Genomic DNA, 20,075 nt, shown 5'->3' on the forward strand with positions numbered 1-20,075 from the left:
GGAATGGAGTGTTTGAACAGCAAAATACTCACATTAGTTTTCTTACAATCACAAAACCAAGATAGACACAATTGTAGACTTTCCAATGGAACTAAATAAATTTAAAACTTTAGTTCTAAAAAAAAGGTCAAAAGTGTCAAACATTGAAAGCCTTGCTGCCATTTGCTAACTATATTATATAATTACTATCAAAGCTCCCTTTAGTGTATTAATTTAATTGTTTAAAAAAAAAAAACCACAAAGCTCCCCATTGCGGCTCTCACAAAAGGGTTACCATTATTTTCCACCAGTTTGCAAAAACCAAACTCCATCTATAAAAGCCACCCAAGTACTTGTCTTTCTTCCCTATAATAAAAATCAAAGCTCTCTTTTGTTCTCTCTCTCTCTCTCTCTCTGTCTCAATACATATCTCTTACATCAAAAAAGCAAAAAAGAAAAAAAAAAAAAAACACAGTTTGGTTTTTATATTGGTGTTTGGAAATGGATGGTAAGAAAAGGGGTTGTATAGGGATCGTTCAAAGTGAAGAAGATCATGAGATGGATTTGATACGCGGTCCTTGGACTGTTGAAGAAGATTTTAAGCTCATCAATTACATTGCCATCCATGGCGAAGGTCGTTGGAATTCCCTTGCTCGTTGTGCAGGTAATTTAATTTAATTTAATTTCTTTTTCTTTTTTGTATTTAATTTTCTATATATATGTATGTAACAAGTTGGTTCAAGCTTTTGTTTTGTGTGTCATGTTTTCTTCTTCATGTCCTTTTTTTTTTCTTTCTGATTAATTAATGACATGAGAGAGGCTTTTTCATGGCCATAGAAAAATGGTGCAAAGTTCTTGTTTTCATTTCGGTCTAATTTTAGTTTTAGTCCCTGTAGTTTTATAATTAAGGCCATTTTTAAAAATATGTAGCAACTAAAGAATTTATCAATAGAGGATCGGATTAAATCCAAATTTGTAGTATAGTTCAGGGACTAAAACTGAAATTAGACCTTTTGTTTTTCTTCTGTATTTTCCAACAAAAATGCAAAGCAAGAAAAAAGGAAAAAGAAGAAGAAGAAACCTTAAGGGTTTGATTGATTGATGCTGAGGATTTGATGTGCATATAAGAAAAACAACACCACAACTTGTTAATTAAAAAGCAAAAGCTGTACGTTTTCATGGAAAAAGCAAACGCATATAATTTAGAGAAATTTTTGTGGCTTATAAAATGTGAGGATTTGATGATGTTTCGTACATATTTACATATAAAAAGAATCAAAAAGCTCACAACTTTACCAAAAAAATTTACAGGTCTGAAGCGAACTGGGAAAAGTTGCAGGCTGCGATGGTTGAATTATCTACGCCCAGATATTAGACGTGGGAACATCACTCTTGAAGAACAGCTTTTGATTCTCGAACTTCACTCTCGTTGGGGAAATCGGTAAATCTTTTAACCTTAATTCCCTTGAATGATTATTGGTTCATAATGTTTTTTTTTTGACAGATTTTTTTTTTTTAAATTGTTACAGATGGTCGAAAATTGCTCAACATTTGCCTGGAAGAACCGACAATGAGATCAAGAACTATTGGAGAACTCGTGTCCAGAAACATGCGAAACAGCTTAAATGTGATGTCAACAGCAAGCAATTCAAGGACACCATGCGTTATTTATGGATGCCTAGGTTAGTCGAAAGAATCCAAGCTGCCGCCGGTTCCACCACCACAACCACTACTACCACCGCGGTCGTCCCCTCCGCCTCTGTTATGGGCAAAGACTTTTCGACACAAGTAACCCCGAGTTATACTTCGGAGAATTCGAGCACGGCCACCGCGGCTTCGTCGGAGTCATTCGAGGCCCAAGTTTCGCCGGTTTCGGATTTGACTAATTGTTACAATAATGGGTTCCAGGTTACTAATAACAATAACCCTAATCCTGATTATAATTTCCAAGCCTGTAGCAGCCAAGTTGATTACTATGAGCACAGTCTCTCAGCTGCTAATTATTATAACCATGGCGATGGCGGCTGCTTGGATCTTCAGACCAACAATTATCCCATGTTAGATGGTGCTGATTTATCAGACAATTTGTTGAATGCTGAGGATTTTTTGTTCTTACAGCAACAGTTCAACTTCAACATGTGAAATATATATGTTTCATGGATTTGGGGGTGAGATTCAATTGTATAGAAGAAAAAAAAACATAACAAAAATGGCAAGAAAAGAGAGTGAGTGAGATAGAGAAATTTGGGAGTAAAAATAATAATAATTTCTTAGAACTCTTGATGTAGATTATTGTAGAATTAGGGTGGGTTTAGATGGCGGTGCAATTATATGTAGTTAGTATAAAAATAGCGGTGACAATGAAATTAGATATTGTAACATGAGATACAAAGTGAGCGAAATACACTGCATCTAATCATCTGTCCAAACTCATCCTTAGTTTAATTGTTGTGGATCACTTTAGTTTGTATTTTGATTATTTTTATCTTTGTTTTCTTTTATTAGAAAAAAAATCTTGTAATTTGAAGAGTTTTGTTTAATCTCATTCATTAATATTTAGTCAAATTATGATATTAATCCTTATATTTTAACAAAATTTAAGATTTATTCCCTTTACTACTTTATGCAATCTTGGGGTTGGTAATGTTTTCAGTCAAAATTTTCCAACATTCTATATTTATTAGTATGTCATATGTTACATATCAAATCAAAATATGTTATTGGATAGAAAATTTTATGAAGTATGAATAATTATACTCGAATTTTTAAATTAAAATTTAGTTAAAATATAAAAATTGATATAATGTTTATTTAATTAATTAGTTTTTTCCTTATTTTATAAATTTTATATAACTAATTTTGAGATTCTGAAAATCATATTTTAAGTTATAAAAAGAATTAAGCAAAGGGATTAAGGTGAATAATTAAATATGATGATTAAAATTGAGATTATAAAATTAACATTCTTTCTACTTCTACTTTTGAGAGCTTCTAGATGAAAAAGAAAGGGCAAAGCTTAAGCTTAATTATTATAAGATGAAAAAATTAAAAAAATAATAAGGAAGACGTGGCAGCATCTGATTCATCCAATTGCTTGTTTAAGTTGGCCATTAAGAGATGTGTCATCTTATCTTATCAAAAAAAACCAATGTTAGAAAGTGAAATAATTAAAGTAGATTTCCGAAGTCCATTAACTTTGTTTTCTTGTTTTGTTTTGTTTTGTTTTTTTGTTGTTTTCCTCGTACGGACAACGTGTTCTGTTTCATCCCGTTTTCCCGTTTAACCAGACAGCCTCTTCTTTTTTAATTTAATTTAATTTAATTAATTATTAGTGCTGTTTAAACTAATTAAAATTCCTTTCACATGTTCTTTTTATTATGGTTTATGTGGTTCGCGTTTGACTGACTCGGTTGAAAATTTTAATTATTTTGAATGATCAATACCGTTTTTTTTTAATTTTAATAAATTAAAATTATTTCTATTTATTTATTTATTTTCTAATTTAGATGCCAAAATTATAGCCGGTGTGATAGCAACCATCTCCGCACAATTTTCTATTTTTTTTTTTGAAAAGCAAAAAAAAAAAAAAGAGAAAAGGAAATGACACGTGTGAGGGAGAAGAGAAGGTAAAGCACGTGATGGAATAGTGTAGAGAGAGGATGACGGCTGGGGAATCTTTGTAGGCCGCGTGCCTAAGGAAGAAGCCATCGATATGGTCCCATGAGTGGAAACTGTTGATTTTTTTACACGTGTCATATTAAGCAATTTATAAAATTCATTTTTTTGGGACTCCCAACTGCATAGCACTTCCAGCCGCAACTCTTGAAACACCCCAGTGCAAGCATTCCACGTCGGGCTTTTCGTTTTCGTATCGTTTTTTTCCCAGATAATTATTAAAAAAACGTCTAATTGTTAATATAATTATATGCATTAAATTTTATTTTTGTTCAAAATATTGTGTTGAATTAGAAGTCGGGTTTAAGTATGATATTAACATATTTTATATTTACGTAAATATATTTATATTTGTAAAAGATTAACTCAAATTCATATTATTTTTAATTTTTAAATATTTATATTTTAAATTTAATATTTAATAATATTATATATTTTAAATTTATTGAATATATGATTATCTTAACATTATTTTAATATTTACATTAATAATATTATATATTTAGTATATATTTTTATATGTTACAAATTATATAATATAAAAAACATTGTAAGTATATTAATATTAGAGTAGTATTATATATTTAGTATATAAAATGTTATCTTGATACAAATTAAAGAAATTATGCAAGCTTACTTAGGTGAAAGACTAATCAATAGAACTGATCTTGTTAATTCTTCATTTTCTACTCTTTAAGATATTATTGATTAATTTATTTTTATAACTTAAAGTTATTATACAATAATTTTTATTTATTTGCAGTTTAACTATATTGTTAGATTAATAAATTTCATATTTTATAAAAATAATGTTGAAAAACTTTTATTTCATTTAAAAATATAATAAATTCGACTTCGAAAATCTCGCATAAATTGAGGCTAAGAAAGTCATCCACAGCTGGAGTCCACAAATTTAGACAGCTAGCGTTCAAATAAAAATGGAGGAACCTTTACTAAAGCTCAATGTTTCATTTCTTAATATCTGCTACTTTTTTTCACTCAACATGCATTTGGGCCCTTGATGGCTCCACGTGGAGATCCTACGTGGCATCTGGATTTTTATTATGTCTCTTGATAGTGTGCAACTGTGAAGTCCCTTTTGGTGACCTCTACATATATTTACACTCACCACGACGACGTTTTCATCCTTTTCTTGCAGAGGACCAGGTGGTGTCATAATCTTACGTTATGTGTGTGCGTAAATATGGTTTTTTAAAAGGGTAACCTTTAATGTCATTTAAGGATGAGGAGAAATTAGAAATTTTGAGAGCAAAATTAAATTATATATTTTATAATAATAAAATATAATTTTATTATTTTAATAGTTTATATTTTATAATTTTAGAAGATTAAATTAATTTTTTATTATTTTAGATGAGTTAAAATTCAGTTCTATTAAATTTATCCTGAATGTATATATATAAATCTTACGTTCTTAATTTTTTTCGAGTTATGTAAAGTTTGATAATTTAAAGCCAACTCTTTGACAAATCCTTTAATTAACCAAAAACACAAATTTGATGGAATTTCAACCAAAAATTTTATGAACACAACAATCTATCAATGTCTTAATTTGAAAATTAGCAAATTTCATGGGATTGCCAAAAATGTGTACAACATCTTCCTAAGCCGTAACCAATTAAGTAAATCATCATGTTGGGGTTCCAGTATCAGTAAAGAATAATGTGTATGTTCTTCTGCTTATCCTCTTTCCCTACCATTTGTCAAAAACATAATTTTGTTATTTAATCAAAGTTACATACATGACCCAAATTCTATTGCAAATTAAAATAAATATCAAATTTACAGATGAATTTTGATTTAATGTACAATTTAATATATAGAAATTAAATTTTAGTTCCAATTGTTAAAGAAATAAATATATTAATTTATTTTTATATCAAAAAATATAATTATATATTTATGCAATATATAAACATATAATAATCAAATTAAAATTTCGTGTATAAAATTAAATTTTATGTATGACATTGCAGATTAGATTAAAGCTCATGTATTGTTTTAAGATTTGTCCTTTAAATATTCTAAACAATAAAACAGAATAATTAGTGTTGGTTTAAAGTTGTTTAGCTATAATTTTAACTTAAATTAGTCCTTAATTTTTAAAGTTTATTCAATTAAACCCTTAGCCTTTGATTTTATATTCAAATAAACTCTGAATATAAATCAATATTTCGTTTGAAATAAGAACTAAATGAAATACAAATCAAAGTATAGAAACTGATTTAAGTGTAATAAAAACAGAAGGAATTAATGTGAGAAATAGAGATATGGTTATAATTAGTTGCGTGATAAATTTAGTTAATAAAATAAATGGGAAAATGACACAGCATATGTTAACATGTTGTGTTGATTATAATCCTTAAACATTTTAGGATAAGAGCTAAGAGCATCTTTAAATTAAACCAACAACAATAACCACTTTTGTCCTTAATTACGCCATTGTTTAATAGTGTTTAAGGTAATTGCTGTCCTCATTTTCATTCTTCCTTTTAAAATAACACCAAAATCCAATCCTTTATTCCTATGTTTCTGCAACTTTCATTACCTTTAATGGAAAATGGAGCTTTAATTTTTTGTTTTTTTTTTTTCAAAAAAAAAATTGAGAAAACAAAATTAATACGAAAGGAACTTGTCTAATTCGTAAAGTTGACAAAACTATTCCGTATTCGAATTACGCATCCAATTCATCTTACAAATCAACGTTTGAAGTATTTGATATTAAATTCAATAATTTAAATTCAAATTGAATCAACCTAAAATCAATCAATTTTTTTTTTATACGAAAATTATCTAATCTAAACTTATCAATGGGAAAACAATCATATATTTGTTGAAATATGATTTAATCAAATTCTATGTACACATAGTGTTATTTGTAGAAATACCAAAATGAAAGAACTAAAATTGCTGTGAAAACTAAACAATACTTCTCCAAGGGTCGGATTATTAGTTCGGTTCGGTATTATCCGATTCGGATTACAATAAATATATTTCAATGGTCTATAAAACTTTAGTGAGGATATAAGACATAATTAATGCAATATTTAGTACATAAGTTTAATTTCAATGTATATTTTGATATTTACTTTTTTTTTTTTTCCAGTCAAGTATATGAGTTTGACTTTCATGTTTATTTTGGTATTGAGTTTTTCTTTTTTTTCTCAGTAATGTACTTATGTTTTTTTACTAAAATTGTTGGACCACATGATGTCATCTACACTGAGTACTAAATTAAACATTAAAACCAAATTCAAATATTAAATTATATATTAACCCAAAAAAGTGTAGTTGCAATTTGTGTAATGTAGAGTTGAGGAGGGTGAAAAGCATTAAATCATAAAACCTTGTTCTGAGTACGTGATTGATTGTTAGTATAAGATATAGCAGCCTAGTTGATTTTGACTTGAAAGTGTGTTTGATATTTATATGAGACTAAATAATTAAAGGGTAAGAAAAAGATGGGTCAAACAAGTGAAAATTTTGATGTAATTTTAGGGAAATTAAGGTGGACGAATTTATTCATATAGTTTAATAATATAAAGGCATTTGTAAAGCATGTTCAACGTGAAAAGTTTGACTCACCCAAGCCTAAAACTAAACCTAATATACTTCATCTTCATCTTCATCTTCATCTTCATCATTACATTAGGTTTTTAGCTTTTCACCTAACTATTTTCATTTCCATGTGTTTATGGGTTTAACGTTAAGGAAACCAAAATTGGGTCTTTTTCGTATATAGTAAATATTAATATAAAGTTTATATTTAATATATTTATTTAAATTGACGAGTTTTAATTTAATTAGCATGAGTATTATTATCAATGCGGAGAATTTATAACGAGATTGTTCAAAAAATAAATCTATCCGAGAATACTTTTTTTTCATTGTATTACTAAATTTACATTAAAAATTGAAGTAAAATAGAAGTTGTGATATTAGTTGAAAAAATATTGTGCTAATTTTAAAATAAATTTATTACTTGAATATAACTCTAAGCATAAAATAAAGAAAAATGGTGATAATTATAATTATTAGTTAAAATAATTTTAAAGTAAAAAAGAAGTTGTGTTTATTTTATTTTTTAAAATTGTATTAATTTTATTAATGTAAAAAGAGTTATTACTTGAATAGAATTTTAAGCATATTAATTTATATCGAGTTAATTATGGTAATTAGTTAATGTTACTTTGCATTAATGGTATACAGTAAAGCTTTATTGTATGTTGAATATGTTAAAACATTGAATATCATGAAATGGCTTGATGATTAAGTGTATTTACGACCTTAAGTGTGGCTTGGGCTCAAGTCACGTTAATTGTTTGGGTTTTACCCTATTATTATAATTCACCAAAAAAATTAGAGAAGTTTTAGTAAAATTATTTTTTATTATAAAAGAGTCCTATTAGAATATTGATCATATAAAATATTATGGCAGTGTGTTAGAGTTTTTATTTTTTATATTATAATAATGGGTGGCTTCCATACATATCATATGGCTATAGTTGTGCTCATATTTGCAGATGTACAGTCCAAGAGTTTGGTGGATTAAGTTGAATATAAGTAGGCCCATAATCTTTACCTTTTGAAGGCTAATACTGTAAAAGATAAGATTTTCATGTCTTCTTAGCTTTCTATGACGAGAAACATAAATAACATATATAATTTTATTTAATTGTTTTAGTACATTTTTTTAATATTTAACCTATATTCTTTATAATTATCTGTTAGTCTTTGACCAAGTTCATCATCATCTAATTTTGAATCTGCATTATTAAAATTATTAAGATTTCCTTCTTTTATGTACTTTCGAAATATGGATCTTTTCAATTTCATAAATGATTGAAGTTATGAAATATGCAATATCCTAGTACGATCCAACCTTATTTTTTTATGTTGTATTAAGGTGACATTGTTAATATGGGAAATATTTTTTAGAACAATAAAGATTTTTCTAACCACATTTCAAAGCTTTGAATGTTTCAAATTAAAGAGTTCACGGTGTTTGCGTCAGGCGTCATTCTCTCAAATGGTATCATACCCATAATATGGTACCAAAAAAATATTTCTTATTCGCAGTTAGCATCAACCTTATAATATTTGGGTTTATAGTCCAAATAGTCTATAACTTTAATTATAAAAATATATATAAATTTAATTTGAAAAATGACTTATACTAGGATATATTCCATTTTATAATGTATAAATTAAGTAAATAAAATTTATGATTTATAAATTGTCCAAAACGTTTATAACCCTTCTTATAAATAATATATATATTTTTATATTATTTTTATAGTATATAGCATGAATACATAAATAAATTATGTCCATACTTTTTGGTTAACTTTTTATAAATAAATATATTATAATATTTCTATAGCATATAATTATAATAAATTTTTGGCCAAAACTTTAGAAATTTTTATGATTTAAATAATATTTTTATAACATTATAAAACACACAAATTATTTCTATAATATAATTATTTTACCGAACCATCCTAAACACTAGTATGTATTTATGCTTATAACATAATTTTTATAATTTATATAAACAATAATTTTAAAAATTAGATTTGGATGTAATTACTTGCATAATTATTCCAACTCTCACCATTCCCTAAAATTGGAAAGTGTAATTGGAGTGCTTCAATTACACCCACTTCAATGAGACACACCAAATATATTAGTTACCCAAACATACCACTCTTGTGTAATTATAATTAATTACACTCAAATCCAATTATTAAGTAACTTTCCAACACTACCTTAATGTGCAACGTGGTACATAGGCTTTGATATGGTGTAACTATACATATGAAACTTTTATTTTGATTCAATTGTACACATGAAATTTTAACTTTGATTCAATTGCGTGCATTTTATATTAAAAAATAAAGGAAAATATGCTAAAAAATCCCTTAAACTACTACACTTTGTTTAAAGAATCCCTTATACTAATTTTGTAGTTAAATAAGCCCTTAACCTATGATTTTTACCAATAAAACCCCTTGCTTTAAATGTTAAAGTAAAATTATTTTGAATTGCAAACTCTTATCTTTATATTGATGCAAAAGAATTTAAAAGAGTGATTGTATTATATATATAAGCAGTTTCAAAATTTTTAAAAATCATAGGTTATAGTAGAGGTACTCATGGGCCGTGTCAGGTTGGGCTTAAGATGATATTAACATAATTTATGTTTACTCAAGCCCAAGCTCGGCCTGGAATATGGGTCTAAAATTTTACCAAAATCCACTCTTGTTTGCAAAAAAACTAACTCAAGCCCATTAGGCTCGCCCATATTATATTTTAAATATATTTTAAAAATATTTATATTATATTATTTTAATATTAATAGTATTATTTTTTTTGTTTATTGAAATTTTTTATATAGCATCTTAACATTATTTTAATGTTTACATTAGAGTAGTATTATATATTTAGTATAGGTTTATTTTTTACTATGTTCTAAATTATATAATATAAAGTATTATAAACTTAAAAATAGGTCGGGTCAAGCTAGGCTTAGACCTTAAATGTTCAACCCCTAGCATGGCTCATATTTTAAACGGGTTTAATTTTTTTGCCTAAGTCTATTTTTCGTGCCTAATATTTTTACCTAAATCCTCCCAAAATTCGGACAAGCCTTTAGGCTTGGATAGGTAGCCCGACTCATGAAGAGATCTAGGTTATAGCTTATTTAACTATAAAAACAAGCAAAAGCTTGTTTAATAAAACATTTTTAGTATATTAGTCAAAATAAGCACATCAGTTTGTTATTCATGTTGGGTAAATATGATTATTGTATATGTAATATGCAAATGTAAAATGATGTTAGGTGATTTGTCAAAATTAAATAAATTAAAATATTGCATACACTTTTTTTTTCTTTAAGTAAGAGAAGCTGCTTTAATTACGTGGTTCATTGAGCCGAAGCTAATTGGGAAGTTCCATTTTAAGCATATTCTCATATCCATTAAGCATATATTTCAGTATATTCTTCTTTCCTTTTACCTTATTTTGCATAAACCAAGTTAAATTTATCCGAAAGAAGAAAAAGAGAATGAATAATTTATACATTTTACACATATGTTAAGAAATTTAATACGTACAAGTAAAATGGCAATGGAGATTGTAAAATAACAACTGTAATATACGTACCACCTTTCTTTCTTGCACTACTTTCCTTCCTTGCCTTCCTCAGTTAATTCCTTCACGGCAACCGCTCGAGCTTCAAACACCGATACTGGAAACGACCTCGACAAGCCGACAAGAGTTTTGAACGTAATCATCGACGTCGAAGAAGGAGATTGTTGGACGTAGATTTCAGTTAAGTTGACCCAAATCATGAACTCCTTAGCTTTAACACCAGTCAGGTTCTTGATCTTGTTTGTCTCGAAATACGCCGTTATTTCGGTGTCGTAGCTGATGACAACGTTTTCGAACCTGTAAAAGCTGTCTTTCTTCGACAACATTTTATGCCGGCAGTGGCGGCGGCGGAGCCAGACAAAGCCAGTGTCCTTAACGTAACCACATTCATGTATGTCTTGCAAAGTTAGTAAGCCATTAGGCAACCCTTTTTCTGCTAACAACGATGTAAATTTGTCTCTGCATGTTTGGTTTCCATGATAAACTTCTGCTTTGGCCTTCGTTTCCATTGTTACAAGCTGAGTCGACATTTTTGGGGGACAAAGGATTCGAGGGGATTGAGGTGGAGGTGGAGTATGGTTATGGTGTTTTGTCTCAAATTAAACTCTTTGTATATATTGAAATTGGGTCGGGGGGCACGTGGTCATTTTTGTCAATGCCTGGTATTTTGGTTATAAAGGAATATGTGATATTGTAATCAATAATATTCTTTTTGTTTAATACATTTCCCGATTAAAATTAGAATAAAATTATATAATAAAAATAAATAAATTAAATATGGAAACAAAGCTTTCTCAAACCTATCAACAAGCCATTTATCAAATGTACAAATACCCTGCAATCCATAACAACTCGAAAATCACATCCCTTGTTTATTAGAACTCTTCATAGATTAAGCTATTTATCCAAACTCATCTTAAGAACCATAACCCTTAATTTCTTTTTTTTTCTTTTTTTGTTAGGATTCACCTTAGAAGATGAAGCTTTCCTTTAAAATTCATCATCTTTCTATTAATGATTCCTAATAATTGTCTCTCGTTAAATTTTGAACTTATCAAAGGTGTTTACCTATTTTTGCTGACAGATCAAGTTGGGAGGTGTTCTTTTAGGAATGTGAGACAAGCTCAAACACTTTTGGGTCCCTGCAAGACAAATATGAGCTTGAGGGGCATCAGAGCTTGTGCTTCAAGGCACTCTTCAATACTTAAGTCAGTATAAGTGTTTTATAGTAGAGAAAGTAAGTAGCTTGAGCTAGTAAAGAAAATGAAGATAAAGGAGAGAGAGCTCTCTTAAGGGGATAATACCTGTGAATATGTATTTGGTCCATTGGCTGCCCATTTTTTTATTCTTTGTGTTTTATAGAGGACAACAAAGTTTGTTTACACAGTTCATGTAACACTCTAATACCTAACCCGAACATTGGGTCTGAGCCATAAGGTGCCACATTCGTTGCCAAAGCAACCACAACCGATAATATTCAATTCAACATCATTATACATTTAAATATAAATAAATCATGCGTATTATATAGTGCATTATCATTTTTGGGTCTTATACAAGCTTACAAAAGCTGTTTTTCTAACCCCGGATTGAAATAGGACCAGATTGTAAAAATTACATAGTTTTGAGTTGACGTCGTGACTTCAGGGATTTCCTCATCATGACATGACTTGCTGACTAGGGTTTGTTGTGACCTCTAGGCTACATTATTGCAGCATGAGCCTTGAACTAATTCTCGTCGCGATGTTGGGGGTTTTTGTTGCGACGTGACAAACTGTTACTTTCAAAATCAACTTGTTACAAGCTTAAGCAACCTAAAATCATGTGTCCATATTCCCAAACCATCAAATCATCAAATTTCCAATAGGAAGCAAGACAAAATATGCCAAAATGGTAGTTTTCAAAAACATTAACTACTAATTCTAACTTTTACCATTTATACTCCAAAAAGGCCAACCAAAAATTCTAACAATTGTATAACCATGAACCTTGAGACTCCAAATCAATCATACGAATATATTCAAACACAATTTCTAAATATTTTCATAAAATCACAACATGTATAACTTAATCATTTGAAACATTTAGTAAAGTGTCCCTAGGTACATGCCACAAGACCAAAACGAAATGAGCTATACAAACTTTGTTAAGTCGAAAACAACGGTTTGGATGTTGACTTCAATTCTCTGGACTTTAAGGAGTACCTAAATCTACGCACGAAGAAAACAAACTGTATGTTGAGCAATAGGGCTCAGTGGTACTTTCATGATTCAAGATATCATAATATAGCATAAGTAGCATGACATAACGCATATGAACTCATAACGTAAACTTTGTATAATCAGATATATATATAAAGATATGCATATACCAAATGGAAAGCCAAATTATTTAACAATACAACATTTTCTATCAATTCCATTCTTTTGCTACCTACATTTCAATTATCATTTAGAGCTTATACTCAATCAAGATATAACAAAAATACATACATGTCAAAGGCATCACTTCAATTAAATTTCCATGATCAATTCATTTACTTACCTTATACTTACCATTTAATTTGATTTTGGAGTCTACCAACTCATTCACATTCATTTCGGCCCCCAGGGCTTATTTTTAATTGTTTTGCGTAATAAGATACATACTTTCTTCATTTTAATTCATATACAAACTTATTTGATTCTCTAGTATCATACCAATTCCTTTTGGTACAAATTACTAAGCTTATCATTAATGGCCCATATTAACCTAACTTGGACTCGGACGGATACACATGTCCAACCAACACACCAGACTGGCATCAAAATGCATTATCAAATAAATCGAAGTAAAGGAGATTGGCACGTGAAGTGCATACTGGCGCATGAAGCGCATCCTTGCACACGAAGTGCATCTTGGAACGTAAGCACATAAACCCGTACACAATCTATCCTATGGCATACCAACTATATTTGACTCAGCTCGACTAGTTAATAGAATACGAATGTTCAATTTCATATACAATTCAATACATATACCATTTTTCAATCATATACATATTACAATTCAAATCATCATCTATATACATGTTTTCATATCATACCATATATATTTCTACTTAATTTCCATTCCACATATCACAACAGACTCACTTTAATGACCAATCAATTCAATAAGCAAGCATATACAATCAAATATTTCTATTCTGAATCATAAAAGTACAAACCGAGATTCGTGCGTCACCTGTCGATAATTTTCAGTTTTCCTTTTCCTCTCAAAAGTTTGGTGTTGTCATTAGCTTTGAATAATCACAAAACATACCATACAATCAATTTTCAACCAGTTCAGAATCAAATACCAAATTACATAAATTCTGTAATTTATTCAATTTAGTCTATAAAATCGAGACAACATAACTTTCAATTTAGGGTCTCGGATTAGAATCTGATTTCACCATGGCTTATTAGGGGCCTTTTATTTTCTATACCTACCAACATTTCATGACAAATTTTCATGTTATTCAATTTAGTCCCTAACAATTAAGTTTTACAATTTAGTCATTTTCATATACTAAGCTTCATTTCTAACAATTTCACATCAATTTCATCTAGTTCTCAACAATGACAACTTTTATAAGCTTTAACAATTTTACAAATTGGTACATAAGCTAGCTAAATAAAGCTCCCATGGTTCAATTTCCATAAAAATAAAAGAAAAATGGCTAGAGACTTACTTGAAATTAAGGGTCGAATATGAAACTAGGTTGAAAGCTTTCTCTTTTCTTCTCAAAATGGAGACTATGGCTTTGGGGAAGAAGATGATAACATTGTCATCTTTTTTTCCCACTTAATTTACTTATATACTTAGATTAAATTTAATTAAACCTAATTAATTATTTTAATCATGCTTAATTAAACTTTAATCCTTAATTAATTAATTTAATGACACTTAACATCACATCCCACTATCATCCATTTAAAATTGGGCTATTAGTCATCTAATTCTTTGGATAATTGCTAGTTAAGTCGCTAGTCTTAATCTAGTTAAATATCTATAGCGATTAAACTTTTACAGTTTAGTTCCTGAGTCATAATTAGTCACAATTTCGGTTAAACTGCTTAACCAAATTTCAATTCATCTATACACTAACTTCATAAAATATCATTATTTAATATTTATGGACTCGGTTAACGAAAATAAGGTCCTGAAAGTGCATTTTTTGATACCACTAGAAATCAAATCTTTACAGTTCAATTTCCCTATTTTGCCAGTTTTGTTACTTCAGGGCTCAATTGAGTGCAAAAAATTCGTAAGGGTTTAATTGATTTTTTTGAAAAAGTTTGAGAGCTAAAAATACCATTAAACCTAAATTTTTGTATAGAAATATAAAATAAATATAAGCACATAGTAATTTATAATAACAATATTTTTATTTTGTAAAAAGAATGAGACATAATATTCTCATAATAATATTTATTACTTTATAAAAAATAATATTTAACCCTTGCACTTGCTTACCTTTTCGGCTTTATTCCTGAATTTTCTTTTTCCACATTAGTCCTTTAACTTGGATTTGATAACACATTTTTTTTGTGATAAAAAACAAAACTTAAAAAATTAAACTACACTGAAAAAATAAAAAACACCAATAGCTCTATCACTTTCAAGAGCTTCTAATAGATCTGTAAGAGTAGTTGCCAAAATATTAACTCCCTCCAAATCAACGGATACCATCTTAGCAATCCAATCTATGACTAGATTGACCTCCCCTGGAATATGTCTGACCACCCAATGCTAAATAGTAGTCATTATTGAATCTGCCTAACCAATGCTGATCTCGAACTAGTTGAATCATCCATCTACAAAGCATGAATTACCTCAAGGCTGTCCGTTTGAATCAAAATCTTATTCAAACCTCGATCTTTTAGGAGAGTCAAACTATCCAATATACCCCACAATTTAACATCAAAAACCAAACACATCTCTAAATAATGATTAAAACCCATAATCCAGATCCCTTGATAATTCAATATCACACCCTCTGCAAACGCATAACTTGTACTCAAATTAACTACACCATCAGTACGCAAATAGATCCAATTTATTGAAAGAGAGTTCCTTTGAACAGTAATGTATCTTCAATTCAAGTCTTTTGTTATGTGTAAGCCAAAATTGTCTTGCCCAAGTAATAGAAATTTTAATACAAAAATGTTTCTATTCTTTCAAATTCTCTACGCTATAAGACAAAATATGCTTGCCCAACTAACTTCTAAGGAGCCCAACATCTCATGAGAATTAACTAATACAAGATGTAAGAAGTGAAAAACTTGCTATCATGGCTTGAAGGAATTACTTGTCTTCACACCTCTTTTACTGCAGAGCAGTCTTTGAAAACATAAAAAGTGCTTTCTTCAACATTACCACAAATCGAGCAAGATGTTTTCTAACCAATGTCTCGCCTAACGCGTTCCATGTCAGTGAAAAGACACTTGAATATTTTAATAAAAATAAAAACAAATTATTTTAATTTAAAAAAACTTAATTTGGTTTTAATTTTATTCTCAAAACCCATCCCTTTCCCCAAAAGGAGAGTAGAGCCATTTTACATTTTTTTGTTCTTATATCTCAAATTGAAAATATTTTTATTATAGTTTCAAATTAAATTAAAATTTGACCAAATATATACAAATGTCTATTTTCTATTGGTCTTCTATTTTCAAAACATTGTAAAAGAAAAACATGTCTTAAAAGAATCAAAGTCCGGTTAAAAAATTAGGATTAATTGTAAATTTGGCCACTAGCGCTTGTATATTTTGTTAAAATAGTCCTAATTGTATTTTTGAGTTTTTTATCTATCAATCTTTATTCTTTTTCAATCTATTTTTATTCAAGGTTTTAATTTTTTATTTCAAAAGTTTTAATCTTTCCTATGTTTGTTTACTAATAAATTTTCTATTGAGTTAATTTTTTAGATAATTATGTTTATTTAGTTTAAATAAAGAGTTATTTTTTAATTTAAGGTATTATTTATTTATTTTTCACATGTAGTTATCTTATTAGGTTATCTTAGTAATAAATCACATTTCATTCAAAATATTCTACATATGAAATCTCATATCATCTCGGTTAACTTTTTAATGGTACTTTTATTAAATCATTAGAAAAAGTAGATTGAAAAATAACAAAGTTTGATGGCCAAAAAAAGCTTAAAATACAATTAGGGCCATTTTGACAAAACATACAAACGTTAGTGGCTAAATTTATCATTAAGCCAAAAATTTAAAGATTAAATTGGAAATTTTGTTAAATTTAAGAACTAAATGTTATTTTATCCAAATAATAATAATAATAGAATCTTAATGATTTCACAAATGAATTAAGAAGGGATTGAAGAGAGTCAAATATTTGAATAATACTAGAATATAGTAGAGAAAGAAAGATAAATATACGGGGATGTTTTTGTAATTATAAAAAAGTTGAGGGGAAATCGAGGAATTTACTAGAAGTTATTGAGGTTAAAATATTAAACTGCAAAACAAACGTTGTCTGCTATCTCGAAGTGAATTCCCAGTAGCAGAACAGAAAAAAAGAAGTCTTCCGTCTCATATTCTTCGATCCTCTGGGTAAGTCTTTGTTTTCCATTTTTTCTTAATTTTTTTGTTTATGTTTGTAATACAGTGCTTTAATAATCAAAATCCACTTTTAATTTATCTAAATTGTATTTCCTTGTTAGTTTTTGAATGATTTCTCCAAGCTTAGATCTAATACCATCCTTACGTTTAAATTATCTTGGATGTAAAAAAAGTATGTTAAATTTCTTATTTTCTTTCGTTTTAATTAGTTGAAATAGTGGAATTATTTGATAATATATGTTCTTTTTTCGGAATCAAATCTCTAAAAGCTGCCGCCTTCCATTTTCTTGGGGTCATTGGAATAGTGAAGTTTAGCTGTTTTTTTTTTCGTTTCCGCGGTTATTTCTTGAGCAAATCTCAGTTATTGGGATTATCTATCATAGTCAATAGGATTCAGATCAATGCTTTATATATCTGTTTTGTGCAGTGGGCAATGCTTAATTGGTCGTTTTAGTTTATCACAGTTAGGGATTTTCGATTGCTTCTTCGAGTTTATTTGAAAAACCTTGTTAATGTTCCATTTTGAATTCTTGGATTTCATGTTCCTATGCTTTGTTCCGAGTAATTATCATCTGCTTCATTAGATAATTCACCTTGCAACACAGGTGGATCCAAGGGGCAAATGGAAAGAGCATTAGCCCTCTTTGGCTTCTCAAATCTCCTTGATCCTTCAATTTTTGGTCTAAATATGACACAAGTTCCTGTTCTCTAGTTATGTTTGAAATCTAGAACCTATACTTAAAATGCTAAAATGTTAGTCGAATCATTAACAACATTACTAATTTGCTTAACAAATTGCAAACGTGGCATGTCGATTAATGTATACTACATCATACCAACATGTATCACGACATATGTTTTTCTGTTAATCAATGCGCCGTATCAGCAATTTTTAAAGGAAATTAATAATGCTGTCAATGATTGGACCAACATTTTAAAATCAAACAAGTAGGAGGCTTTAATTTTTAAGGTTTTAAGCATAGAGACTAAATCTCAAACTTAACTATAGTACGAGGGTTTGTGGCATAGTTAAACCAACTTTTTTAACTAACATAAAATTTTGGTTTCACCCTTGCCTTGCAATATATGGGCTGTGCTTTTTTTATTTGTTTATTTAACATTATGGAATCAAGATTATTGGTGGTTTATATCGAATTCATGGTTAATTGTTTTATCTATGTTTTTGTTTCCAGAAAGTTGTAGACCAGAGCAAGAATACATTATGGCTGGACATAGTGATTCAAGTTCGTCTGAAAAGAAATCAAGTGAAGCCATGAATGACGTACCGACCTTTAGCACGGAGAATATGCAAAATAACATGAAAGTTATATATTACAGGTTTGTTTTTCATGGTTACGGAAATGTGAAATCGTGTCTCGAATGCCAGGATCTAAGCTTTGTCTTCATTTGCAGCCGAACGTTTATGTCTATCATTGGAGGAGTTATTGCTGGAATTTTAGGGTTCACAGGCTTTATGGGGTTTATCTTTTATTTTCTTGTCATGGCAATTACTTCAATTGGACTCATAGCAAAGGCAAAGTTCTCAGTCCATTTATATTTTGATAGCTGGAACCGGATTATACTCGATGGTTTCATGGGCGGGCTTATGGTAAGCTTCTTTATGTTTATGAGTTGCACGTACATATTCCTTGTTCTTCTGTGAACAGTCTAGCCAAAATTTTCATCTAAAGCTAATGATGTTCTTTTACTTTTATATTTTTGCAGTCATTCGTGCTATTTTGGACGTATCCTTTCTTTCTAGCAGTGCTACACGGACACACAATAGCACTTGCTGTCGAACCCTAGTTGTTAAATCGTATTATCTGCCTGTTTTTTGTTATTGAGATGAATGTCCGCGTCCCTTTTTTGTTTAAATAGCTAAAACGCAGCCAGGTCGTTTTTGCTGCTTCACTGATTTATCTGTTGCTACATCGTTTTTGCCTATTGGTACTTTCTTTAACTTCAACAGATTTGCGTACGACATTGTGCATATATTCTGAAGAAGAATCTGCAACACCTCACCGGAAAGAGAAGCCAAGTCGTTGCCCTTGCCATTTGCTGGAGACTGGATTCTTTAGGGCTTTGTTTTGATATGTAAAACTATTATGGGGGGTTACCTTTTGATTCCTTTCTCTATGTTTAGTATTTACATTTTAATTTAATATATTTTGGGTTCAGTAGTTTTACAGAATCATTAGTTAGACTAAATAGTTTTTTGGTATGATGATCAATGTCTCTTTAATGTTTGTTTTACAGTCCGTGAAGAGCAATCCCTTTCCTTCGGGGTTTATGGTTGTTTCTCCTGACAATATCATTTTTAATGTTCGAAGTTGTGTTCTTTTTAGAACTGCAATGTGCTTTTATTACTTTACCTAAGACATGGTTGGTTAGTCAAAATTGTCACGCTCTTTATTATTCTGGTTGGTTAAAATGTTGATGTCTAATTATTTTTAGAAATATTCATTTCAATTGATAATATTGAAAAAGATTGTGTTAGAAATGTGGTTTAAGAAAAAAAATCACTTCATTTTAGCTAGGATAATTGTGTTAACTAGTCATTGTAAATTAGATCAAATTATGTCAAATTAAAATATAAATTTTAAGTCTTAAATCTGAGCATAGTAGAGGGAT

At 29.1% G+C, this 20,075-nt stretch overlaps 3 protein-coding genes across 3 annotated transcripts; 2 read left to right on the forward strand and 1 right to left on the reverse strand.

Moving 5' to 3' along the window:
• The first annotated feature begins 239 nt into the window (after positions 1 to 239).
• LOC108475633 (transcription factor MYB108) lies at positions 240 to 2,544 on the forward strand. Its single transcript, XM_017777616.2, has 3 exons — positions 240 to 643; positions 1,291 to 1,420; positions 1,509 to 2,544. Exons 1-3 carry the CDS (start codon positions 481 to 483, stop codon positions 2,119 to 2,121), a joined length of 906 nt encoding a protein of 301 aa, XP_017633105.1. The 5' UTR covers positions 240 to 480; the 3' UTR covers positions 2,122 to 2,544.
• Positions 2,545 to 10,695: 8,151 nt separating this feature from the next.
• On the reverse strand, positions 10,696 to 11,469 carry LOC108475829 (uncharacterized). The gene has a single exon (XM_017777803.2). It carries the CDS (start codon positions 11,358 to 11,360, stop codon positions 10,860 to 10,862), a length of 501 nt encoding a protein of 166 aa, XP_017633292.1. The 5' UTR covers positions 11,361 to 11,469; the 3' UTR covers positions 10,696 to 10,859.
• Positions 11,470 to 17,294: 5,825 nt separating this feature from the next.
• On the forward strand, positions 17,295 to 19,791 carry LOC108476178 (uncharacterized). Its single transcript, XM_017778300.2, has 5 exons — positions 17,295 to 17,435; positions 18,638 to 18,782; positions 18,858 to 19,053; positions 19,170 to 19,189; positions 19,414 to 19,791. The coding sequence occupies exons 2-5, from the start codon at positions 18,667 to 18,669 to the stop codon at positions 19,442 to 19,444; spliced, it is 363 nt and encodes a 120-aa protein (XP_017633789.1). The 5' UTR covers positions 17,295 to 17,435; positions 18,638 to 18,666; the 3' UTR covers positions 19,445 to 19,791.
• The last annotated feature ends 284 nt before the right edge of the window (positions 19,792 to 20,075 follow it).

The sequence above is a fragment of the Gossypium arboreum genome, chromosome 3, assembly GCF_025698485.1.
Source record: "Gossypium arboreum isolate Shixiya-1 chromosome 3, ASM2569848v2, whole genome shotgun sequence".
Taxonomy (NCBI): domain Eukaryota; kingdom Viridiplantae; phylum Streptophyta; class Magnoliopsida; order Malvales; family Malvaceae; genus Gossypium; species Gossypium arboreum.

Bases quoted from the DNA above. Each gene is read 5' to 3' on its own strand.
- LOC108475633 (XM_017777616.2), top strand. From the start codon at position 481: ATGGATGGTAAGAAAAGGGGTTGTATAGGGATCGTTCAAAGTGAAGAA. The intron at 644-1,290 runs GTAATTTAATTT...AAAAATTTACAG, and splicing joins TTCCCTTGCTCGTTGTGCAG to GTCTGAAGCGAACTGGGAAA. The intron at 1,421-1,508 runs GTAAATCTTTTA...AAATTGTTACAG, and splicing joins CACTCTCGTTGGGGAAATCG to ATGGTCGAAAATTGCTCAAC.
- LOC108475829 (XM_017777803.2), bottom strand. From the start codon at position 11,360: ATGTCGACTCAGCTTGTAACAATGGAAACGAAGGCCAAAGCAGAAGTT.
- LOC108476178 (XM_017778300.2), top strand. From the start codon at position 18,667: ATGGCTGGACATAGTGATTCAAGTTCGTCTGAAAAGAAATCAAGTGAA. The intron at 18,783-18,857 runs GTTTGTTTTTCA...CTTCATTTGCAG, and splicing joins ATGAAAGTTATATATTACAG to CCGAACGTTTATGTCTATCA. The intron at 19,190-19,413 runs GTATCCTTTCTT...TAACTTCAACAG, and splicing joins TCATTCGTGCTATTTTGGAC to ATTTGCGTACGACATTGTGC.